The sequence below is a fragment of the Hyla sarda genome, chromosome 6 (genome assembly GCF_029499605.1).
Source record: "Hyla sarda isolate aHylSar1 chromosome 6, aHylSar1.hap1, whole genome shotgun sequence".
Classification (NCBI taxonomy): domain Eukaryota; kingdom Metazoa; phylum Chordata; class Amphibia; order Anura; family Hylidae; genus Hyla; species Hyla sarda.
This window is the reverse complement of record NC_079194.1, coordinates 135,169,796-135,191,106: the sequence shown is the minus strand read 5'-3', so window position 1 is coordinate 135,191,106 and position 21,311 is coordinate 135,169,796. Positions and strand designations below refer to the sequence as shown.

At 48.8% G+C, this 21,311-nt stretch overlaps 1 protein-coding gene across 2 annotated transcripts in view; it reads left to right on the top strand.

The window, feature by feature from the left end:
* GRM2 (glutamate metabotropic receptor 2) overlaps positions 1–20,996 on the top strand; it is a 54,922-nt gene extending 33,926 nt beyond the window's left edge. The window contains exons 4-6 of one of the 2 annotated variants that reach the window (XM_056525128.1): positions 474–1,537; positions 3,019–3,187; positions 20,874–20,996. In XM_056525128.1, the coding sequence (XP_056381103.1) occupies positions 474–1,537; positions 3,019–3,187; positions 20,874–20,893 (1,253 nt within the window). In that variant the 3' untranslated portion in view covers positions 20,894–20,996. Of the gene's footprint in view, positions 1–473; positions 1,538–3,018; positions 3,188–6,177; positions 7,158–20,873 lie in introns of those variants that run through there. The other variant, XM_056525127.1, reaches the window with a different exon arrangement.
* Positions 20,997–21,311: the final 315 nt, after the last annotated feature.

The window sequence follows — 21,311 nt, the reverse complement described above, 5'->3', positions numbered from 1 at the left end:
TCAAAATGCGCTGTTAACTTAGAAGCTGAGCTCTGATTGGTTGCTATGGGCAACAAATCAGACAGTTTTTATCTCAAGTTCTTTAAGATGTTTTTATGTATGACAGCAAAGTGCAATGTTGGAATGCACTACTACTATGGCATTACTCCTCCAGCACATCTTCAGTAGAGAGTTCTTTAACCCGTGACTCCCCAGCTGTTGCAAATGTATCACGTCCTGTATACCTTGACAACCTGCAGCTGTCAGGAGATGTTATAGTTTTGCAACAGCTGGGGGGTCACAGGTTGGAGAATATTGTCCTGGGAAGTATTGTGAAGTGCAGACTATTCAGCTGCTGTGACATCATAGACCTGTCTTAGTATTGGGAATCTGATCATTGCATATTGTATCTCTAGATCACACCTAGTTTCTAGTTCAGATCCTAATTGGCAATTGCAATATGGATTTCTAATTATTCTTCCTTTTGCCTTTAGCTCCTTTCCCTCCCCCAGACACTCGGAGCATTGTGAGATTCGACAAGTTTGGTGATGGAATAGGTCGTTACAACATTTTCACCTTCCTGAAAACAAATGGACTTTACCACTACCAGAAAGTTGGATACTGGGCTGAAGAGCTGACGCTCAATACCAGCCTGATTCCATGGGCACGCAGTTCGGTGCCTGTGTCTCAGTGTAGTGACCCATGCAAGAAAAATGAGGTAAAGAGCATGCAGCCTGGAGACGTTTGTTGCTGGATCTGCATACCCTGCCAGCCACATGAGTACCTTCTTGATGAGTTCACTTGTAAAGACTGTGGTCTGGGATATTGGCCCAATGTGGACCTTAAGGACTGTTTCGAGCTTCCTCAGGAGTACATCCGCTGGAGTGATGCCTGGGCTCTGGGTCCCGTGTGCCTCTCCTGCCTGGGTCTACTTTCCACCCTGTTTGTCATCTGGGTGTTTGTTCAGAACAATAATACACCGATTGTGAAGGCCTCAGGCCGTGAGCTCTGTTACATCCTGCTGATTGGAGTGCTGCTCTGCTATGCTATGACCTTCATCTTCATTGCCAAGCCATCCACTGGGGTTTGCACCCTTCGTCGTCTAGGCCTTGGCACATCCTTTGCTATTTGCTACTCAGCATTATTAACTAAGACCAACCGAATTGCTCGTATCTTCAATGGTGCACGAGATGGGGTCCAGAGACCTCGGTTTATAAGTCCGGCCTCCCAGGTTGGGATTTGCATTGCTCTCATCTCCTGCCAGCTCCTTGTAGTGTTGGTTTGGCTTCTCCTAGAGCCTGCTGGGACTCGTAAGGACACGGCCCCAGATAAGCGATACGTGGTGACACTGAAGTGTAACAGTCCTGATGGAAGCATGCTGGTGTCCCTTTCATACAACGTTCTTCTAGTTCTGTTGTGCACCCTGTATGCATTTAAGACAAGAAAGTGTCCTGAGAACTTTAATGAAGCCAAATTCATTGGTTTTACCATGTACACCACCTGCATCATCTGGCTGGCCTTCCTGCCCATCTTCTATGTCACCTCAAGTGATTACAGGGTGAGAACCAAGCTCTTATTTCAGGGGGCAGGGCGGCATTTGAGATATGAGATACAAATGGCAAATCTTTACAGGAATTGTCATTTTATTACTGTATAGCATGTGATATCACTGAAAGATGCTGGACCCAGTTACAAAATCTATAACAGCCCATCCTCTTACCTTATGTCATTGATTATACTGATGTTACAAAGGAGACCCCTTAGCCAAAGGGTCCAACTCTATCATCTGTTATGGTGATAGAATATTTATAAGATGCCTTGTTTGAAACACGCAAGGATGTGCTACTTCCTAGGGGTCTCCACACAACAGGTTGGGAAGGGGGGGGGGGGGGGTCACATAGTCTAAGTTATAGCAATAAAAGTGTCTTGAATGTGAGAATATGATCCCTTTTAAAAAAAACAGCTGAAGGAACCATGCTAGTCAGCATAAAGGCCCTGATTTACTAAAAGTGTTGGGTTTTTATTGTTTCGGACTTGCAGGATTCTTTACTATGGGGACACCCAAGTCGGGAGATTTCTAACCAGCGTTTTCTTGGTGGGAATTTCCAGCTATTAGCTCATACTGCTAAAACGTGAACTTCCTCTTCATCTTCAGCCTGAACGTTTTGTGCCAAAATTGGCTGGTATTTATATTTGTTCATATTTCCCTCCAACCTGTAAAGGCCCCGGTCCCAGCTATTAAATAAAAAAAATAAAAATAAAAACTCCCCAAAGCATGATGCTGCCACCACCAGGCTTCACTTTAGGTATAGTGTTCTTTGGGTGATGTGCACAAATCCACTATCCAAAGGATAGGGGATAAGATGTATGATTGCAGGGGTCCCGCCGCTGGGGACCACCGCCATCTCGGTGCAGCCCCAGGCATTCTGTGACCGGCACTGCTTCCGAGACGAGGATGCCCCTTAGAGACGTCACGCCATGCCCCCTCCATTCATGTCTATGGGGCTGCACCGAGATTGCAGGGGTCCCCAGCGGCGGGACCCCTGTGATCATACATCTTATCCCTTATCCTTTGCATAGGGGATAAGATGTATAAGCCCGGAATACCCCTTTAATTCTGCACACAGCTATATCCCCAGTTATAATAGTTTGTGCAAGCATACAACCAGGTTATAGTGTGTTATTATTTTTCTTTCCCCCTCAAAGATTTTAGTTTGTTTTGCAATTGATTTGTTCACATTGTAGGTCACAGTAAAGGTTGACAAAGTTCCGACATGATTCATATTTCTCTCAATTTTTTTTAACATCACAAGAACCTGGCATTTTGAAGGGTGTGTAGACTTTTTATATCCACTGTAGGTGGGAGAACTGTGCAAAGTTTATTTTTATATTTCTTGCTTATAGGTCTTTTATTTGGTTTATACCGGTAGTTTACTCTTCTGTATGATACTAGGAGGATTATAAAAGTTTTATATGTATCTGTTATAATCAGAATGACCAGAGTCCCCTGACTTTCCTCCATATTTTCGTTGATTTCAGGTTCAGACAACCACCCTGTGCGTGTCAGTCAGTCTCAGTGGCTCTGTGGTCCTAGGATGTCTCTTTACTCCTAAACTCCATGTCATCATGTTTCAGCCACAGAAAAATGTTACAAGCCACCGCAGTGCCACCAACCGCTTCAGTGCCACAGGGGCAGGAGGGTCACAAGGTAAGTATGAGGGCTGAGCATTCACAAAGCTGATTAAGTTTAAATCCTGAATTTTGACAGAGAACCCAAAATTATTGAAGACCCCAGATTTGACCCAAAATGCAGACCCCATAATTTATTCCTCAGACCATACTCTATAATTCAGACACCAAATCCTGTAATTCATATCCCAGCCAAGACCCCAATATTTAGACCTCACACCATTTTCCAGACTGGACCCCTATATTAGGACACCAGACTCAATAATTCAGACCTCAGATCCCAGAATTTAGTACATATTTCGGAACGCTTTACTAAGAGATCAATCTGTATATTCTGTAAAGGGGAAAGAGGGGACACTATCAAAACCTTTAAAGGGGTACTCCGGCGCTAAGACATCTTATCCCCTATCCAAAGGATAGGGGATAAGATGCCTGACCGCGGGGGTCCCTCCGCTGGGGACCCCCGTGATCTTCCACGCCGCACGCCGTTAGCATCAGCCCCCAGAGCGTGCTCTCTCCGGGTCTGATTACTAGCGATCACAAGGACGGAGCACAGTGATGTCACACGGGGGCGGAGCCGTGACGTCACTATGCTCTATCCCTGTGATCGCTAGTAATCAGACCCGGAGCGAGCACGCTCCGGGGGCTGATGCTAACTGGGTGCGGCGTGGAAGATCACGGGGGTCCCCAGCGGCGGGACCCCCGCGGTCAGGCATCTTATCCCCTATCCTTTGGATAGGGGATAAGATGTCTTAGCGCCAGAGTACCCCTTTAAATATGTTTAAGTGTTAAGGTTCAGAAGGAAGGTGTTTTTAACAAAAAATAAGAACAAGGGGTGAAAATCTGTGGAGGAAGATGCATACACAATGCAAGAAAATGTCATTTTACTGTAGGACATGCTTGAAACTAATTTTCAGCAGATGTGATTGGTAAATCCACAGTATGTCAATATTCACCTCCCTGGGATAAACACATATCCATCCTAAGATAAAAATAATGGGCAGATTTGATGGACCAGGTGTTTTGTTTTTTGTTACTGTTACTCTACAGTCTTCATTATTTCTATACACTGTTGTGCATTCTAATATAGGCAAAAATCTGCCAGCTCTTTCCAGCACTCTGCGGGACCTCCAGTGACTATAGGGGGCCAGCCCCACACTAAGGCCCAGACACCACTCACCCAGTCACCTCTGGGGTTGCCACCTTTCATGCAAAAAAAATAGAATCCATGCAAATTTGCATAATTAATTATATATGTGTAACATCTCAGGATACACATATGCGGGGGAAATTTTGTCCTATTCTGACCCCTATAACTTCTTTATTTCTCCTTATATGGGCCTGTATGAGGGATCCTTTTTGCCCCCCCCCCCCCCGATCTGTAGTTTTTAACAGTACCATTTTTGTTTTGATGTGACTTTTTGATAGCTTTTTTTTTAAATTAAATTTGGGAGTTGCAGTTTGTTACTTACTACAACTCCCAGCATGCCCTGATACAGCCTGTGGCTCAGCAGCTGCCCCAAACGAAAACTACAACTCCCAGCGTGTTGGACTATATAGTAGTATATAGTATAAGTCAGTGTTTCCCAACCAGGGGTGCCTCCAGCTGTTGCAAAATACAACTCCCAGTATGCCCGGACAGCCAACGGCTGTCCGGGCATGCTGTGAGTTGTAATTTTGCAACAGCTGGAGTCGCTCTGGTTGGGAAACACTGGTAGAGGTTATGGTGCAACATTCCGGGAGTTGGAAGATTGGTTGGATAAATACCGGCCATTGCATTGCTGGTGTTTTTAATATAAAAATACTGGCAGTGTGGCCAAAATACCGGCCGTGCCTGTAAAATCCCGGCCAGGTGGCAACCCTAGTCACCTCTAGCAGAGTATCTATAGAACTTGCTGTATACAGAGGCCAGAGTTAGGGTGCATTCACACCACAGAGGGAGAATTTAGGGGTCGGGAAGGAATTTTTCCTCTTTCATAGGGCAATTGGTATCAGCCTTATGTGTTTTTTTTTCCTTCCTCTGGAACAACACAGTAGGGTTTTAGGTTGAACTTGATATTGATCTTTTTTTTAACCTTACAAACTATGTATGTATGAATATATCAGCCCTAAAGCCATGCTGTTCACATACTATTTTACTATACTATTACAGTTGCTTGGCTCCCTACATGGCAGTTGTCACCCAGCTTTTCATAGACCTTGAAAGGCATGGATATACACATATATATATATATATATATATATATATATATATATGGAGATACATTGCTGCCAGATATTTGTGACCTGAATTTGAAACTTTATGTTTTGAACATAAGATGTTTTGGATCCTTGCAGGCAGATTGGGAATTAGGTGTTGGTAGCAGGGCATGCTGAGACTAGTGGTGACAAAACAACTAGGGACACAGTTTTGCCTGAGCTTGTCTTAATGAATCACTTGAATGGGAGACATGACAATTGAATAGGATGAGTCGCTCCCCCCCCCCCCCCACACCTCCCCCACCCATCACCCCACTTACCCGTGAATACACTGCATTAGCTCTTACCAGGAAAAAGCTGAAAGCGCTTCATTATTCAGTTAGTGAGCAGAGAGAGAATCACTATAGAAAAGTTCCCATATGTTGCTGCCATTAACTACAGTTCAGAGTGAAGAAATGCAGACTGAGGACCACAAGCCCCTTTCCTATTGTCATATGCTCTCTGCTCCTCCTGCCCATGATGCCCCAGGGGCTCTTTTAATGGGTTGATTTAAAGTCATGTCCCTACATAAGCCGCTGGCGTCCCATTAACCTGCAGAGACTTAGAATCATCTCTAACAAGGGAGTTAACAAACTGCTCATTAATGCTGCTCCTACCCCCTACAGTAGAACTTGTGAGCCCCTGCACCCCAACAGTAACCAAGCGAACCTGTAAAAAAAACCATAGAAAATGTATAAAAACACTGGTCAACCCCCATAAAAACTCTGGAGAGGGTCCTGGGTCACAGGAATAATTGAGTTGTATTTGCAGGTTCCACTATACAGTATGTCCCCACAGTGTGCAATGGGCGTGAAGTAGTTGACTCTACAACTTCATCCCTCTGATGAGAGAAGGCTGGAGCTGATGATGTAATGATGACATCATGGAAGATCAGGCCTCATCTGGATCCTACAAGAGGTGTCTAAGGAGGCATCTGTAGTGACCATCAGGAATGGTTGCTCAGATTTATTGGTCTTGTAGGACTCAACACCCTCTCCTTATATCTTCTTGCACAAAACTTTTTTTGTTGGCTATAAAACTACACAGGCCATGAGACAAATAAGGGCCATAAGGACATCCTCAGAACTATGGCCTCCCAGCCAATTAAGGAGAAGATGAGGCCACAAGAAAGCATCCAGCTCCTTACAATGGAAATATGTACAGAACAAATAGTGGCTGAGACGTTCCAAAGGAGGGGGAGCACTAGACATGTAAAGTGTGTATCTACAACAACGGAAGTATATGGTAGAACTCCATATGTGGCCACCAACTGGTGCAAGCAATCTTTCTAGGTGACATGGGGGTGACTACCAGAGCAGGTGAAGCAGCTGAGGTGCACCAATGATCACTGAGAAATGGCAGAAGACTCTCGAGGCCACAGGAAGGAAAAGACACTGGAAAATGAGTGGAGACCATCATATCCAGAAAATTTTTATGTGCTAAACTCGCTCACTGCCAATGCTAATCATGGTGGAGAGGGCCCCAATGTAAGGCCCCTTTCACACTATAAAACTCATCTGTTAAAATTTCCGTTATAAACGTCTGTTAGAAAAGCTTTAAAAATGGATGTTAAACGTCTGTTACAAAATCCCTTTCAAGTCTATGGGATTTTTTGATTATCCGTTATGACCCGTTATAGCCCGTCATGAATAATGGACATTAGTTGTGATGGAAGAAAAAAAGGCACATGCACAAATTTTTCTTCTGTCACAAAAAACTGGTAAATTAACGGCCGTTATTTTTAACATTGAAATCTACAGATGATCCTTTATGTCATCCGTTTGCACCTGGTTTATAATATCTGTTATTACTTCTGAGCATGCTCAGAAGAGGTGACATCAGCAGACTCCTGCAGTGCTGAGGGACTACCACTACTACTACTCCCATCGTGGAACAGACTTGTTTCCATGATGGAAGTAGTAATTCCCCGGCTGCGGGAGTCTCCCGGTGGCTGGGGAGGCAACATTAGTGTTTGTACTACAACCCCAATCATGCAACATACTCTGTTCCATGTACAGGGGCTGAGGGATTGATTGCGCTGGGTCTCACTTCTGAGACCCGATGCGATTAGAAGTTATTAAACAGGGGAGCGGGCGGCATGCTCTACTCCCCTGCGATGTACAATGTATTTGCTTTCATTTTTAAATCCCCTGCCAGGAGCCCTGAATGGCCGATACTGAGGAGCCATTCAGGGCTCCTGGTGGGGCTTTCAAATTGAAGCGCTGTGGTGGGGAAAGATATATAGAATCGCTGGGTGGGGGGTATATGTCTGGCCCCCACAGTGCTTCTATATATCTTGCCCCACGCAGAGCATTTATATATGGTCCCCCTGCAGCACTGTCATAAGCCCCCTGCAGCGCTATGAATGAAAAGTATTCTACAGCAGCCCATCTGGCCGGCGGGATGTGCTGCTGAAAGAATACTTGTCATTCATAGCGCTGCAGCGGCATCTGTATATAGATGCGCTGCAGGGGTCAGACATATATCCATACGTCTGGCCCCCACAGCGCTTCTATAATCATATGCCTTCGCAGCGCATATGGCTGGCGCGATGCGCTGCTGAAAGAATACTTTTCATTCATAGCGCTGCAATGGCATACGATTATAGAAGCGCTGTGGGGGCCAGACATATGGATATATGTCTGTCCCCTGCAGCGCATTTATATACAGGTTCCGCTGCAGCGCTATGAATGACAACTATTCTTTCAGCAGCGCATCGTGCCGGCCAGATACGCTGCTGTAGAATACTTTTCATTCATAGCGCTGCCGTGGGGCTTATGATAGCGCTGCGGAGGGAACATATATAAATGCGCTGTGGTGGGAACATATATAAATGCGCTGCAGGGAGAACATATATAAATGCGCTGCAGGGGGCAAGATATATAGAAGCGCTGTGGGGGCCAGATATATTACCCCCCCCCCCCACGATTCTATATATCTTTCCCCACTGCAGCGCTTCTATTTGAAAACTCCTCAGTAACGGCCATTCAGGGCTCCCAGCGGGGAATTTAAATGAAAGTAAATACATCGTACATCGCAGGGGAGTGGAGCATGCCACCCACTCCCATGTTTAATAACTTCTAATCACATCGGGTCTCAGAAGTGAGACCCGGTGCGATCAATCCCTCAGCGACTGTACTACAACCCCCATCATGGAACAGAGTCTGTTCAATGATGGGGGTTGTAGTACAAGCCCTAATGTAGCCTCCCCAGCCACCGGCAGACTACCGCAGCTACAAATTTGTTCCATGATGGGAGTAGTAGTAGTCCTGGCTGTGGGAGTCTTTAGGCAGAGGTGTTAAAATGGCCATACAGTGGGGATCAAAAGTTTGGGCACCCCAGGTAAAAATTTGTATTGATGTGCATAAAGAAGTTACAGATTAGACATTCTTATAATATGTCAACAAAAGTTAGATTTTATTTCCATCCTTTACAATTTCAAAATAACAGAAAACAAAAAAATGGTGTCTGCAAAAGTTTGGGCACCCTGCAGAGTTAATATCTTGTACTGCCCCCTTTGGCAAGTATCACAGTCTGTAAACGCTTTTTGCAGCCAGCCAAGAGTCTTTCAATTCCTGTTTGAGGTATCTTTGCCCATTCTTCCTTACAAAAGTCTTCCAGTTCTTTGACATTTCTAGGCTGTCTGTCACGTTGTTACGCCGAGCGCTCCGGGTCCCCGCTCCTCCCCGGAGCGCTCGCTACACTCTCTCCGCTGCAGCGCTCCGGTCAGATCCACTGACCCGGGGCGCTGCGATTCTGCTGCCAGCCGGGATGCGATTCACGATGCGGGTAGCGCCCGCTCGCGATGCGCACCCCGGCTCCCATACCTGACTCGCTCTCCCTCGGTCCTGTCCCGGCGCGCGCGGCCCCGCTCCCTAGGGCGCGCGCGCGCTGGGTCTTTGCGATTTAAAGGGCCACTGCGCCGCTGATTGGCGCAGTGATTCCAATTAGTGTCTTCACCTGTGCACTTCCCTATATCACCTCACTTCCCCTGCACTTCCCTGCCGGATCTTGTTGCCATTGTGCCAGTGAAAGCGTTCCTTGTATGTTCCTAGCCTGTGTTCCAGACCTCCTGCCGTTGCCCCTGACTACGATCCTTGCTGCCTGCCCCGACCTTCTGCTACGTCCGACCTTGCTTCTGTCTACTCCCTTGTACCGCGCCTATCTTCAGCAGCCAGAGAGGTTGAGCCGTTGCTAGTGGATACGACCTGGTCACTACCGCCGCAGCAAGACCATCCCGCTTTGCGGCGGGCTCTGGTGAAAACCAGTAGTGACTTAGAACCGATCCACTAGCACGGTCCACGCCAATCCCTCTCTGGCACAGAGGATCCACTACCTGCCAGCCGGCATCGTGACAGTAGATCCGGCCATGGATCCCGCTGAAGTTCCTCTGCCAGTTGTCGCTGACCTCACCACGGTGGTCGCCCAGCAGTCACAACAGATAGCGCAACAAGGCCAACAGCTGTCTCAACTGACCGTTATGCTACAACAGTTACTACCACAGCTTCAGCAGTCATCTCCTCCGCCAGCTCCTGCACCTCCTCCGCAGCGAGTGGCCGCTCCTGGGCTACGCCTATCCTTGCCGGATAAATTTGACGGGGACTCTAAGTTTTGCCGTGGCTTTCTTTCCCAATGTTCCCTGCATCTGGAGATGATGTCGGACCTGTTTCCCACTGAAAGGTCTAAGGTGGCTTTCGTAGTCAGCCTTCTGTCCGGAAAAGCCCTGTCATGGGCCACACCGCTCTGGGACCGCAATGATCCTGTCACTGCCTCTGTACACTCCTTCTTCTCGGAAGTCCGAAGTGTCTTTGAGGAACCTGCCCGAGCCTCTTCTGCTGAGACTGCCCTGTTGAACCTGGTCCAGGGTAATTCTTCCGTTGGCGAGTATGCCGTACAATTCCGTACTCTTGCTTCAGAATTGTCCTGGAATAATGAGGCCCTCTGCGCGACCTTTAAAAAAGGCCTATCCAGCAACATTAAAGATGTTCTGGCCGCACGAGAAATTCCTGCTAATCTACATGAACTTATTCACCTAGCCACTCGCATTGACATGCGTTTTTCCGAAAGGCGTCAGGAGCTCCGCCAAGATATGGACTCTGTTCGCACGAGGCGTTTCTTCTCCTCGGCTCCTTTCTCCTCTGGTCCCCTGCAATCTGTTCCTGTGCCTCCCGCCGTGGAGGCTATGCAGGTCGACCGGTCTCGCCTGACACCTCAAGAGAGGACACGACGCCGCATGGAGAACCTCTGCCTGTACTGTGCTAGTACCGAACACTTCCTGAGGGATTGTCCTATCCGTCCTCCCCGCCTGGAAAGACGTCCGCTGACTCCGCACAAAGGAGAGACAGTCCTTGATGTCTACTCTGCTTCTCCACGTCTTACTGTGCCTGTGCGGATGTCTGCCTCTGCCTTCTCCTTCTCTACCGTGGCCTTCTTGGACTCTGGATCTGCAGGAAATTTTATTTTGGCCTCTCTCGTCAACAGGTTCAACATCCCAGTGACCAGTCTCGCCAGACCCCTTTACATCAATTGTGTAAACAATGAAAGATTGGACTGTACCATACGCTTCCGCACGGAGCCCCTTCTAATGAGCATCGGATCTCATCACGAGAGGATTGAACTTTTGGTCCTCCCCAATTGCACCTCGGAAATTCTCCTTGGACTTCCCTGGCTTCAACTTCATTCCCCAACCCTGGATTGGTCCACTGGGGAGATCAAGAGTTGGGGGCCCTCTTGTTCCAAGGACTGTCTAAGACCGGTTCCCAGTAACCCTTGCCGTGACTCTGTGGTTCCCTCAGTAACCGGTCTCCCTAAGGCCTATATGGACTTCGCGGATGTTTTCTGCAAAAAACAAGCTGAGACTCTACCTCCTCACAGGCCTTATGATTGCCCTATCGACCTCCTCCCGGGTACTACTCCACCCCGGGGCAGAATTTATCCTCTCTCTGCCCCAGAGACTCTTGCCATGTCTGAGTATGTGTTACGCCGAGCGCTCCGGGTCCCCGCTCCTCCCCGGAGCGCTCGCTTCACTCCCTCCGCTGCAGCGCTCCGGTCACGTCCTCTGACCCGGGGCGCTGCGATCCTGCTGCCAGCCGGGATGCGATTCGCGATGCGGGTAGCGCCCGCTCGCGATGCGCACCCCGGCTCCCCTACCTGACTCGCTCCCCGTCTGTTCTGTCCCGGCGCGCGCGGCCCCGCTCCCTAGGGCGCGCGCGCGCCGGGTCTCTGCGATTTAAAGGGCCACTGCGCCGCTGATTGGCGCAGTGGTTCCAATTAGGGTTTTCACCTGTGCACTTCCCTATATTACCTCACTTCCCTTGCACTCCCTTGCCGGATCTTGTTGCCTTAGTGCCAGTGAAAGCGTTCCTTGTGTGTTCCTTGCCTGTGTTTCCAGACCTTCTGCCGTTGCCCCTGACTACGATCCTTGCTGCCTGCCCCGACCTTCTGCTACGTCCGACCTTGCTTCTGCCTACTCCCTTGTACCGCGCCTATCTTCAGCAGCCAGAGAGGTGAGCCGTTGCTAGTGGATACGACCTGGTCACTACCGCCGCAGCAAGACCATCCCGCTTTGCGGCGGGCTCTGGTGAAAACCAGTAGTGGCTTAGAACCGGTCCACTAGCACGGTCCACGCCAATCCCTCTCTGGCACAGAGGGTCCACTACCTGCCAGCCGGCATCGTGACAGTAGATCCGGCCATGGATCCCGCTGAAGTTCCTCTGCCAGTTGTCGCTGACCTCACCACGGTGGTCGCCCAGCAGTCACAACAGATAGCGCAACAAGGCCAACAGCTGTCTCAACTGACCGTTATGCTACAACAGTTGCTACCACAGCTTCAGCAGTCATCTCCTCCGCCAGCTCCTGCACCTCCTCCGCAGCGAGTGGCCGCTCCTGGGATACGCTTATCCTTGCCGGATAAATTTGATGGGGACTCTAAGTTTTGCCGTGGCTTTCTTTCCCAATGTTCCCTGCATCTGGAGATGATGTCGGACCTGTTTCCCACTGAAAGGTCTAAGGTGGCTTTCGTAGTCAGTCTTCTGTCCGGAAAAGCCCTGTCATGGGCCACACCGCTCTGGGACCGCAATGACCCCGTCACTGCCTCTGTACACTCCTTCTTCTCGGAAATCCGAAGTGTCTTTGAGGAACCTGCCCGAGCCTCTTCTGCTGAGACTGCCCTGTTGAACCTGGTCCAGGGTAATTCTTCCGTTGGCGAGTATGCCGTACAATTCCGTACACTTGCTTCAGAATTGTCCTGGAATAATGAGGCCCTCTGCGCGACCTTCAAAAAAGGCCTATCCAGCAACATTAAAGATGTTCTGGCCGCACGAGAAATTCCTGCTAATCTACATGAACTTATTCACCTAGCCACTCGCATTGACATGCGTTTTTCTGAAAGGCGTCAGGAACTCCACCCCGGGGCAGAATTTATCCTCTCTCTGCCCCAGAGACTCTTGCCATGTCCGAATACGTCCAGGAGAATCTAAAAAAGGGCTTTATCCGTAAATCCTCCTCTCCTGCCGGAGCCGGATTTTTCTTTGTGTCCAAAAAAGATGGCTCCCTACGTCCTTGCATTGACTACCGCGGTCTTAATAAAATCACGGTTAAGAACCGCTACCCCTTACCCCTCATCTCTGAACTCTTTGATCGCCTCCAAGGTGCCCACATCTTCACTAAATTGGACTTAAGAGGCGCCTATAACCTCATCCGCATCAGAGAGGGGGACGAGTGGAAAACGGCATTTAACACCAGAGATGGACACTTTGAGTATCTGGTCATGCCCTTTGGACTGTGCAATGCCCCTGCCGTCTTCCAAGACTTTGTCAATGAAATTTTTCGTGATCTGTTATACTCCTGTGTTGTGGTATATCTGGACGATATCCTAATTTTTTCTGCCAATCTAGAAGAACACCGCCAGCATGTCCGTATGGTTCTTCAGAGACTTCGTGACAACCAACTCTATGCCAAAATTGAGAAATGTCTGTTTGAATGCCAATCTCTTCCTTTTCTAGGATATTTGGTCTCTGGCCAGGGACTACAGATGGATCCAGACAAACTCTCTGCCGTCTTAAATTGGCCACGCCCCTCCGGACTCCGTGCTATCCAACGCTTTTTGGGGTTCGCCAATTATTACAGGCAATTTATTCCACATTTTTCTACCATTGTGGCTCCTATCGTGGCTTTAACCAAGAAAAATGCTGATCCCAAGTCCTGGCCTCCTCAAGCAGAAGACTCCTTTAAACGACTCAAGTCTGCCTTTTCTTCGGCTCCCGTGCTCTCCAGACCTGACCCTTCCAAACCCTTCCTATTGGAGGTTGATGCCTCCTCAGTAGGAGCTGGAGCTGTTCTTCTACAAAAAAATCCTTCCGGGCATGCTGTCACTTGTGGTTTTTTCTCTAGGACCTTCTCTCCAGCGGAGAGGAACTACTCCATCGGGGATCGAGAGCTTCTAGCCATTAAATTAGCACTTGAGGAATGGAGGCATCTGCTGGAGGGATCAAGATTTCCTGTTATTATCTACACCGACCACAAGAACCTCTCCTACCTCCAGTCGGCCCAACGGCTGAATCCTCGCCAGGCCCGGTGGTCTCTGTTCTTTGCCCGATTTAATTTTGAGATTCACTTTCGTCCTGCCGATAAGAACATTAGGGCCGATGCTCTCTCTCGTTCCTCGGATGCCTCAGAAGTTGATCTCCCTCCGCAACACATCATTCCACCTGACTGCCTGATCTCCACTTCTCCTGCCTCCATCAGGCAGACTCCTCCAGGAAAGACCTTTGTTTCTCCACGCCAACGCCTCGGAATCCTCAAATGGGGTCACTCCTCCCATCTCGCAGGTCATGCGGGCATCAAGAAATCTGTGCAACTCATCTCCCGCTTCTATTGGTGGCCGACTCTGGAGACGGATGTTGGGGACTTTGTGCGAGCCTGCACTATCTGTGCCCGGGATAAGACTCCTCGCCAGAAGCCCGCTGGTTTTCTTCATCCTCTGCCTGTCCCCGAACAGCCTTGGTCTCTGATTGGTATGGATTTTATTACTGATTTACCCCCTTCCCGTGGCAACACCGTTATTTGGGTGGTCGTTGATCGATTCTCCAAAATGGCACATTTCATCCCTCTTCCTGGTCTTCCTTCTGCGCCTCAGTTGGCTAAACAATTTTTTGTACACATTTTTCGTCTTCACGGGTTGCCTACGCAGATTGTCTCGGATAGAGGGGTCCAATTCGTGTCTAAATTCTGGAGGGCTCTCTGTAAACAACTCAAGATTAAATTAAATTTTTCCTCTGCATATCATCCCCAGTCCAATGGACAAGTAGAAAGAATTAACCAGATCCTGGGTGATTATTTGCGACATTTTGTTTCCTCCCGCCAGGATGACTGGGCAGATCTCCTTCCATGGGCCGAATTTTCGTATAACTTCAGGGTCTCTGAATCTTCCTCCAAATCCCCATTTTTCGTGGTGTACGGCCGTCACCCTCTTCCCCCCCTCCCTACCCCCTTGCCCTCTGGTCTGCCCGCTGTGGATGAAATTTCTCGTGACCTTTCCATTATATGGAGAGAGACCCAAAATTCTCTCTTACAGGCTTCTTCACGCATGAAGAGGTTCGCGGATAAGAAAAGAAGAGCTCCCCCCGTTTTTTCCCCTGGAGACAAGGTATGGCTCTCCGCTAAATATGTCCGCTTCCGTGTCCCTAGCTACAAGTTGGGACCACGCTATCTTGGTCCTTTCAAAATTTTGTGTCAAATTAATCCTGTCTCTTATAAACTTCTTCTTCCTCCTTCTCTTCGTATCCCTAATGCCTTTCACGTCTCTCTTCTCAAACCACTCATCCTCAACCGTTTTTCTCCCAAATCTGTTCCTCCCACTCCTGTTTCCGGCTCCTCGGACGTCTTCTCGGTCAAGGAAATTTTGGCTGCCAAAAAGGTCAGAGGAAAAAATTTTTTTTTAGTAGACTGGGAGGGTTGTGGTCCTGAAGAGAGATCCTGGGAACCTGAGGACAACATCCTTGACAAAAGTCTGCTCCTCAGGTTCTCAGGCTCCAAGAAGAGGGGGAGACCCAAGGGGGGGGGTACTGTTACGCCGAGCGCTCCGGGTCCCCGCTCCTCCCCGGAGCGCTCGCTTCACTCCCTCCGCTGCAGCGCTCCGGTCACGTCCTCTGACCCGGGGCGCTGCGATCCTGCTGCCAGCCGGGATGCGATTCGCGATGCGGGTAGCGCCCGCTCGCGATGCGCACCCCGGCTCCCCTACCTGACTCGCTCCCCGTCTGTTCTGTCCCGGCGCGCGCGGCCCCGCTCCCTAGGGCGCGCGCGCGCCGGGTCTCTGCGATTTAAAGGGCCACTGCGCCGCTGATTGGCGCAGTGGTTCCAATTAGGGTTTTCACCTGTGCACTTCCCTATATTACCTCACTTCCCTTGCACTCCCTTGCCGGATCTTGTTGCCTTAGTGCCAGTGAAAGCGTTCCTTGTGTGTTCCTTGCCTGTGTTTCCAGACCTTCTGCCGTTGCCCCTGACTACGATCCTTGCTGCCTGCCCCGACCTTCTGCTACGTCCGACCTTGCTTCTGCCTACTCCCTTGTACCGCGCCTATCTTCAGCAGCCAGAGAGGTGAGCCGTTGCTAGTGGATACGACCTGGTCACTACCGCCGCAGCAAGACCATCCCGCTTTGCGGCGGGCTCTGGTGAAAACCAGTAGTGGCTTAGAACCGGTCCACTAGCACGGTCCACGCCAATCCCTCTCTGGCACAGAGGGTCCACTACCTGCCAGCCGGCATCGTGACAGTATGTCCAGGAAAATTTAAAAAAGGGCTTTATCCGTAAATCCTCCTCTCCTGCCGGAGCTGGATTTTTCTTTGTGTCCAAAAAAGATGGCTCCCTACGTCCTTGCATTGACTACCGCGGTCTTAATAAAATCACGGTTAAGAACCGCTACCCCCTACCCCTCATCTCTGAACTCTTTGATCGCCTCCAAGGTGCCCACATCTTTACTAAATTGGACTTAAGAGGCGCCTATAACCTCATCCGCATCAGAGAGGGGGATGAGTGGAAAACGGCGTTTAACACCAGAGATGGACACTTTGAGTATCTGGTCATGCCCTTTGGCCTGTGCAACGCCCCTGCTGTCTTCCAAGACTTTGTCAATGAAATTTTTCGTGATCTGTTATACTCCTGTGTTGTTGTATATCTGGACGATATCCTAATTTTTTCTGCCAATCTAGAAGAACACCGCCAGCATGTCCGTATGGTTCTTCAGAGACTTCGTGACAATCAACTCTATGCCAAAATTGAGAAATGTCTGTTTGAATGCCAATCTCTTCCTTTTCTAGGATATTTGGTCTCTGGCCAGGGACTACAAATGGATCCAGACAAACTCTCTGCCGTCTTAGATTGGCCACGCCCCTCCGGACTCCGTGCTATCCAACGCTTTTTGGGGTTCGCCAATTATTACAGGCAATTTATTCCACATTTTTCTACCGTTGTGGCTCCTATCGTGGCTTTAACCAAAAAAAATGCCGATCCCAAGTCGTGGCCTCCTCAAGCGGAAGACGCCTTTAAACGACTCAAGTCTGCCTTTTCTTCGGCTCCCGTGCTCTCCAGACCTGACCCTTCCAAACCCTTCCTATTGGAGGTTGATGCCTCCTCAGTGGGAGCTGGAGCTGTTCTTTTACAAAAAAATTCTTCCGGGCATGCTGTCACTTGTGGTTTTTTTTCTAGGACCTTCTCTCCGGCGGAGAGGAACTACTCCATCGGGGATCGAGAGCTTCTAGCCATTAAATTAGCACTTGAGGAATGGAGGCATCTGCTGGAGGGATCAAGATTTCCAGTTATTATTTACACCGACCACAAGAACCTCTCCTACCTCCAGTCTGCCCAACGGCTGAATCCTCGCCAGGCCCGGTGGTCTCTGTTCTTTGCCCGATTTAATTTTGAGATTCACTTTCGTCCTGCCGATAAGAACATTAGGGCCGATGCTCTCTCTCGTTCCTCGGATACCTCAGAAGTTGAACTCTCTCCGCAACACATCATTCCACCTGACTGCCTGATCTCCACTTCTCCAGCCTCCATCAGGCAAACTCCTCCAGGAAAGACCTTTGTTTCTCCACGCCAACGCCTCGGAATCCTCAAATGGGGTCACTCCTCCCATCTCGCTGGTCATGGGGGCATCAAGAAATCTGTGCAACTCATCTCCCGCTTCTATTGGTGGCCGACTCTGGAGACGGATGTTGTGGACTTTGTGCGAGCCTGCACTATCTGTGCCCGGGATAAGACTCCTCGCCAGAAGCCCGCTGGTTTTCTTCATCCCCTGCCTGTCCCCGAACAGCCTTGGTCTCTGATTGGTATGGATTTTATTACTGATTTACCCCCTTCCCGTGGCAACACTGTTATTTGGGTGGTCGTTGATCGATTCTCCAAAATGGCACATTTCATCCCTCTTCCTGGTCTTCCTTCAGCGCCTCAGTTGGCTAAACAATTTTTTGTACACATTTTTCGTCTTCACGGGTTGCCTACGCAGATCGTCTCGGATAGAGGCGTCCAATTTGTGTCTAAATTCTGGAGGGCTCTCTGTAAACAACTCAAGATTAAATTAAATTTTTCTTCTGCATATCATCCCCAGTCCAATGGACAAGTAGAAAGAATTAACCAAGTCTTGGGTGATTATTTGCGACATTTTGTTTCCTCCCGCCAGGATGACTGGGCAGATCTCCTTCCATGGGCCGAATTCTCGTATAACTTCAGAGTCTCTGAATCTTCCTCCAAATCCCCATTTTTCGTGGTGTACGGCCGTCACCCTCTTCCCCCCCTCCCTACCCCCTTGCCCTCTGGTCTGCCCGCTGTGGATGAAATTTCTCGTGACCTTTCCATTATATGGAGAGAGACCCAAAATTCTCTCTTACAGGCTTCTTCACGCATGAAGAGGTTCGCGGATAAGAAAAGAAGAGCTCCTCCCGTTTTTTCCCCTGGAGACAAGGTATGGCTCTCCGCTAAATATGTCCGCTTCCGTGTCCCTAGCTACAAGTTGGGACCACGCTATCTTGGTCCTTTCAAAATTTTGTGTCAAATTAATCCTGTCTCTTACAAACTTCTTCTTCCTCCTTCTCTTCGTATCCCTAATGCCTTTCACGTCTCTCTTCTTAAACCACTCATCCTCAACCGTTTTTCTCCCAAATCTGTTCCTCCCACTCCTGTTTCCGGCTCCTCGGACATCTTCTCTGTCAAAGAGATCTTAGCCTCTAAAAAGGTCAGAGGGAAAACTTTTTTTTTAGTGGACTGGGAGGGTTGTGGTCCTGAAGAGAGATCCTGGGAACCTGAGGACAACATCCTAGATAAAAGTCTGCTCCTCAGGTTCTCAGGCCCTAAAAAGAGGGGGAGACCCAAGGGGGGGGGTACTGTTACGCCGAGCGCTCCGGGTCCCCGCTCCTCCCCGGAGCGCTCGCTACACTCTCTCCACTGCAGCGCTCCGGTCAGATCCACTGACCCGGGGCGCTGCGATTCTGCTGCCAGCCGGGATGCGATTCACGATGCGGGTAGCGCCCGCTCGCGATGCGCACCCCGGCTCCCGTACCTGACTCGCTCTCCCTCGGTCCTGTCCCGGCGCGCGCGGCCCCGCTCCCTAGGGCGCGCGCGCGCTGGGTCTTTGCGATTTAAAGGGCCACTTCGCCGCTGATTGGCGCAGTGATTCCAATTAGTGTCTTCACCTGTGCACTTCCCTATATCACCTCACTTCCCCTGCACTTCCCTGCCGGATCTTGTTGCCATTGTGCCAGTGAAAGCGTTCCTTGTATGTTCCTAGCCTGTGTTCCAGACCTCCTGCCGTTGCCCCTGACTACGATCCTTGCTGCCTGCCCCGACCTTCTGCTACGTCCGACCTTGCTTCTGTCTACTCCCTTGTACCGCGCCTATCTTCAGCAGCCAGAGAGGTTGAGCCGTTGCTAGTGGATACGACCTGGTCACTACCGCCGCAGCAAGACCATCCCGCTTTGCGGCGGGCTCTGGTGAAAACCAGTAGTGACTTAGAACCGATCCACTAGCACGGTCCACGCCAATCCCTCTCTGGCACAGAGGATCCACTACCTGCCAGCCGGCATCGTGACACACGTACTGCTCTTTTAAGGTCTATCCATAGTTTTTCAATTATGTTGAGGTCAGGAGATTGTGAAGGCCATGGCAAAACCTTCAGTTTACGCCTCTTGATGTAATCCCCCGTGGATTTCAAGGTTTGTTTAGGATAATTATCCATTTGTAGAAGCCATCCTCTCTTTAACTTCAGCTTTTTCACAGATGGCATCAAGTTAGCATCCAAAATTTGCTGACATTTTATTGAATCCATTTTTCCTTCTACTCGTGAGATGTTCCCTATGCCACTGGCTGCAATACAACCCCAAAGCATGATTGATCCACCCCCCATGCTTAACAGTTGGACAGAGGTTCTTTTCATTAAATTCTGTTCCCCTTCTTCTCCAAACGTACCTTTGCTCATTCTGGCCAAAAAGATCAATTTTAACCTCATCGGTCCACAGAAGTTTCCAAAATGCATCGGGCTTGTCTATATACTCATTTGCAAAGTTCAAACGCAGATTTTTGTGGTGAGAACGTAAAAGAGGTTTTCTTCTGACGACTCTTCCATGAAGACCATATTTGTACAAGTATCTCTTTATAGTGGAATAGTGTACCACAACTCCAGTGTCTGCCAGATCTTTCTGGAGGGATTGTGCAGTCAAACGTGGGTTTTGAATAGTTTTTCTCACAATCCTGCGAGCTGTTCTGTCTGATCTTCTTATAGCCTTCTCCAGCTTTGTGAGCGTCAACTATTTTCAGTTTCAGATTTCTAGACAACTGCTTAGAACCCATGGTGCTGATTGTTGGGGCAAGGTCAGATGAGTCTGGGCATTTAAAACCTTTGAGATTGACATCATCTGGTCTTCCCAAATGATGATTGAGAACAATCCATGACACTGGCAGGTCTCAGATTTGCAAAGGGGGCAGTGCATGCTATAAATTCTGCAGGGTGCCCAAACTTTTGCAGACGCCATATTTTTGTTTTCTGTTATTTTGAAAGTGTAAATGATGGAAATAAAATCTAACTTTTGTTGACATATTATAAGAATGTCTAATCTGTAATTTGATGCCTTTTGGTGATTTTTCCATCTTTCCTTGTCTTCTTTATGCACATTAATACAAATTTGTACCTGGGGTGTCCAAATTTTGATCCCCACTGTACATAAGGCATGTTATAACGGGTCTTAAGGGATGAATATGCCCGTAATTTTGACGGACATTATTCAGCCGTTAGCACCCATTCTTTCATCCGTTATTGCAAAGAAAACGGATGTTTAAGAACAGATGAATGCTCATAGTGTGAAAGGAGCCTAAGCTGTGTGGCCCCAAGGTGACTCATTAGGCCCCCGCTCAGTGAGACACGCTGCAGATAATGTTTGATAATGAGACAATGTATTTTCCCCTTTTCTTTATTGCACTAGATCAAAGAGATCAGAATTAACTGATGAACTGTAAAGGCCAACAAGGAGAAGCGCAGGACGAAACCTTCTCCATGTACCAGATGTAACCATCAGTGTTATGTAAATAAAATGTCTATTAATCGACTTAGTAATTTCTGCCTTTCACATACCCAGACTCTTGTGTCACATGGGGTTCTTCAGGACTGAATACCGGATGGCCCATTCTTAGGGCCCTTCTACAAGGCCGATTGTTGGGCAAATGAATGTTTCTAGGAGCACTCATTCTGGATAGTCGGTCCAGGTAAAAAGACCAACAATTAGCCGGAAACGCTCATTTGTCGGCTAATAAAAGTGCGGCCAATGAAATCAATGCTATCGGCTGCACATCGCTCTGTGTAAAACCACATAATTGATCGAGTCTTGTGATGGCTCAGTAAGCCGAGAGCAGCAAACATTTTC